The 2,341-nt window shown below is 63.3% G+C and overlaps 1 protein-coding gene across 1 annotated transcript; it reads left to right on the top strand.

Moving 5' to 3' along the window:
• Positions 1–683: 683 nt before the first annotated feature.
• MYF5 (myogenic factor 5) lies at positions 684–2,072 on the top strand. Its single transcript, XM_065741345.1, has 3 exons — positions 684–1,232; positions 1,554–1,629; positions 1,714–2,072. Exons 1-3 carry the CDS (start codon positions 726–728, stop codon positions 1,905–1,907), a joined length of 777 nt encoding a protein of 258 aa, XP_065597417.1. The 5' UTR covers positions 684–725; the 3' UTR covers positions 1,908–2,072.
• The last annotated feature ends 269 nt before the right edge of the window (positions 2,073–2,341 follow it).

Below are 2,341 nucleotides of genomic sequence, written 5' to 3'. Positions count from 1 at the left end.
AACGGTGCGAGTTGGCCTGAAAGCAGAAAATCAGCGGGCCCGGGGCACTGCGCGGCTGTTGTGTCTCCGGCAGCATCAGGTCGCACATGGAGGAGAAGCAATGGGGTTTGCCTGGCAGCAGACACACTTTGTGAGCTCTTCTCTGAGTGACACAACCTGAGAGTGCTAACATCTGTTTGCCTGCTCCTCGCTACAAGTAGCTGTCCTTGTCCTCACTTGTGGGAACGCAGCTTTAATTGCAGGGCAAAGTGCCTTCTGAGATCAGCGGGTGAACGTGAGTGCTGAAAGAGGAGTAAATCATGTCGGGTTGGATCTGGAGTGTGGGAATAGGGATAGGAGAGCAGGCACTGTGGGTGCGGTGGGATTCATTCCCCTTGGTGACAGCAAGGTGATGCGGGGGGTGACATGGGCTACGTCCATGCACTCACTGCCTATATTTATCTTTCTCTCCTCAATTGGTGTAGGCTTTAGAGACCACTTGCCAGCTTGCCTGCTGCCTGAAGGCGGGTGAGGAGCAAATCGGTCCCTTGAGGCCAGAGGGGGCCTGCCCAGCCAGGCAGGGGCTGTGAGGGATATGCTAATGGAGTCGGGCCGCTGCGGGCCAGCCTCCCACAACGCACGTATATAGGGCCCTGCATCAGCCGGAGGCCACTTTGTGTCGGGTCGCTAATTGTGGAGCATTGCGCTGTGAGCTGCCATCTCACACTGCTGCCTCGGACAAAGAGATGGAGGTGATGGACAGCTGCCAGTTCTCCCCATCTGAGCTCTTCTATGACAGCTCCTGCCTGTCATCCCCTGAGGGCGAGTTCCCCGAGGATTTTGAGCCCAGGGAGCTGCCTCCTTTTGGAGCCCCCGCACCCACTGAGCCCGCCTGCCCTCAGGAAGAGGAGCACGTCAGGGCCCCCAGCGGGCACCACCAGGCCGGCCACTGCCTCATGTGGGCTTGCAAAGCCTGCAAGAGGAAATCCACCACCATGGACCGGCGGAAGGCAGCCACCATGAGGGAGAGGAGGAGGCTGAAGAAAGTGAACCAAGCATTCGAGACCTTGAAGAGGTGCACCACGGCCAACCCCAACCAGAGACTCCCCAAAGTGGAGATCCTGAGGAACGCCATCAGGTACATCGAGAGCCTCCAGGAGCTCTTGAGGGAGCAGGTGGAGAACTACTACCATCTGCCCGGACAGAGCTGCTCCGAGCCCACCAGCCCCAGCTCCAGCTGCTCAGATGGGATGGTAAGAGTGTGGGGCAGGGTGAGAGGCAGCTCACCACAGGTCTGAGCAGGGGCCTCCGGCAGCGGGGCTTCGGGAAAAGGTGGATGGCTTGGGTTAAATCTTAAAAACGTTGGACGGTTTGGGTTCCCACCGTCCCTTTCTTTGAGCTGAGCTTGCACATGGCCTTCGGAGCACCCAGCAGGCGCCCCGACCCCTGCTCATCTTTTGTCCCCCATGCCTGGGGTCGTGCGCGGGGAGGGAGGGGCCGCTGCCCGCTGTGCTGGGACGCTGCGGGGGCTGCGGGGGCAGCCGGGCCGGCACTGGCCCCTCGCTGTCTTGCAGGCGGACTGCGGCAGCCCGGTCTGGCCGGCGAGAGGCAGCAGCTTCGAGGCGGGCTACTGCCCCGAGACGCCCCACGGTAAGGCCGGCGGCGGGCGGGGTTGGCCGGGGTGCGGGGGTCTCTGCTGGGCGGCCCGCGGTAAGCGGCTCGCCCCGGTGCCAGGCTACGCGGCGGAGCGGAGCGGCGCGCTGTCCAGCCTGGACTGCCTCTCCAGCATCGTGGACCGCCTCTCACCGGCGGAGGAGCCGGAGCTGCCCCTCCGTCACGCCGGCTCCCTCTCGCCAGGAGCCAGCATCGACTCGGGGCCCGGGACGCCCGGCTCGCCGCCGCCCCGACGGACCTACCAGGCTCTATGAGGGCCCGGGGCCACCGCCGGTTCCGGGGCTGATCCCGGCTGCCTCTCGTCCCGCCGTCACGGGAGGGAGGGGCGGCCCCGGCTCCGCTGCCGTCGGGGCTTTGGGAGATGCCGCCGCACGGAGCAGCCCCCGGGGTTCGGGACGCGTGTGATGCTCTGGAAACCTCGCTGCAAATAAAGCGTGCTACCACACAGCCGGCTCGCCTGGTGCTTCTTTAACCTCGTCCCCGGGTGCTCGCGGGGGCCCGGCTGCAGCGCACGGCCTGCCTGGGACATCTCGGCTCCCCCGCCCGCGCGGGTGCAGTTCTGGTCCTGCTCACGGAGGAGCAAAACTGCGGGGTCGGATTCTCCCTCCTACTAAGGGTAGTTTCCTTTATTTTCCGTGAGAGCGGCAATAATATTTAATATTCATCTTTTTATTATTATTATTATTAT

The sequence above is a fragment of the Cyrtonyx montezumae genome, unplaced genomic scaffold (genome assembly GCF_038088225.1).
Source record: "Cyrtonyx montezumae isolate F1298 unplaced genomic scaffold, pur_monq_1.0 scaffold_3, whole genome shotgun sequence".
Lineage (NCBI taxonomy): Eukaryota > Metazoa > Chordata > Aves > Galliformes > Odontophoridae > Cyrtonyx > Cyrtonyx montezumae.
The sequence above is the reverse complement of the archived record's forward strand: the minus strand, read 5'-3'. Positions and strand labels throughout refer to the sequence as shown.

Excerpts from the sequence above, each read along its gene's own strand:
- MYF5 (XM_065741345.1), top strand. The coding sequence starts at position 726 with ATGGAGGTGATGGACAGCTGCCAGTTCTCCCCATCTGAGCTCTTCTAT. Across the intron at positions 1,233-1,553 it reads CCAGCTGCTCAGATGGGATG|GCGGACTGCGGCAGCCCGGT; the intron begins GTAAGAGTGTGG and ends GCTGTCTTGCAG. Across the intron at positions 1,630-1,713 it reads CTGCCCCGAGACGCCCCACG|GCTACGCGGCGGAGCGGAGC; the intron begins GTAAGGCCGGCG and ends CCCCGGTGCCAG.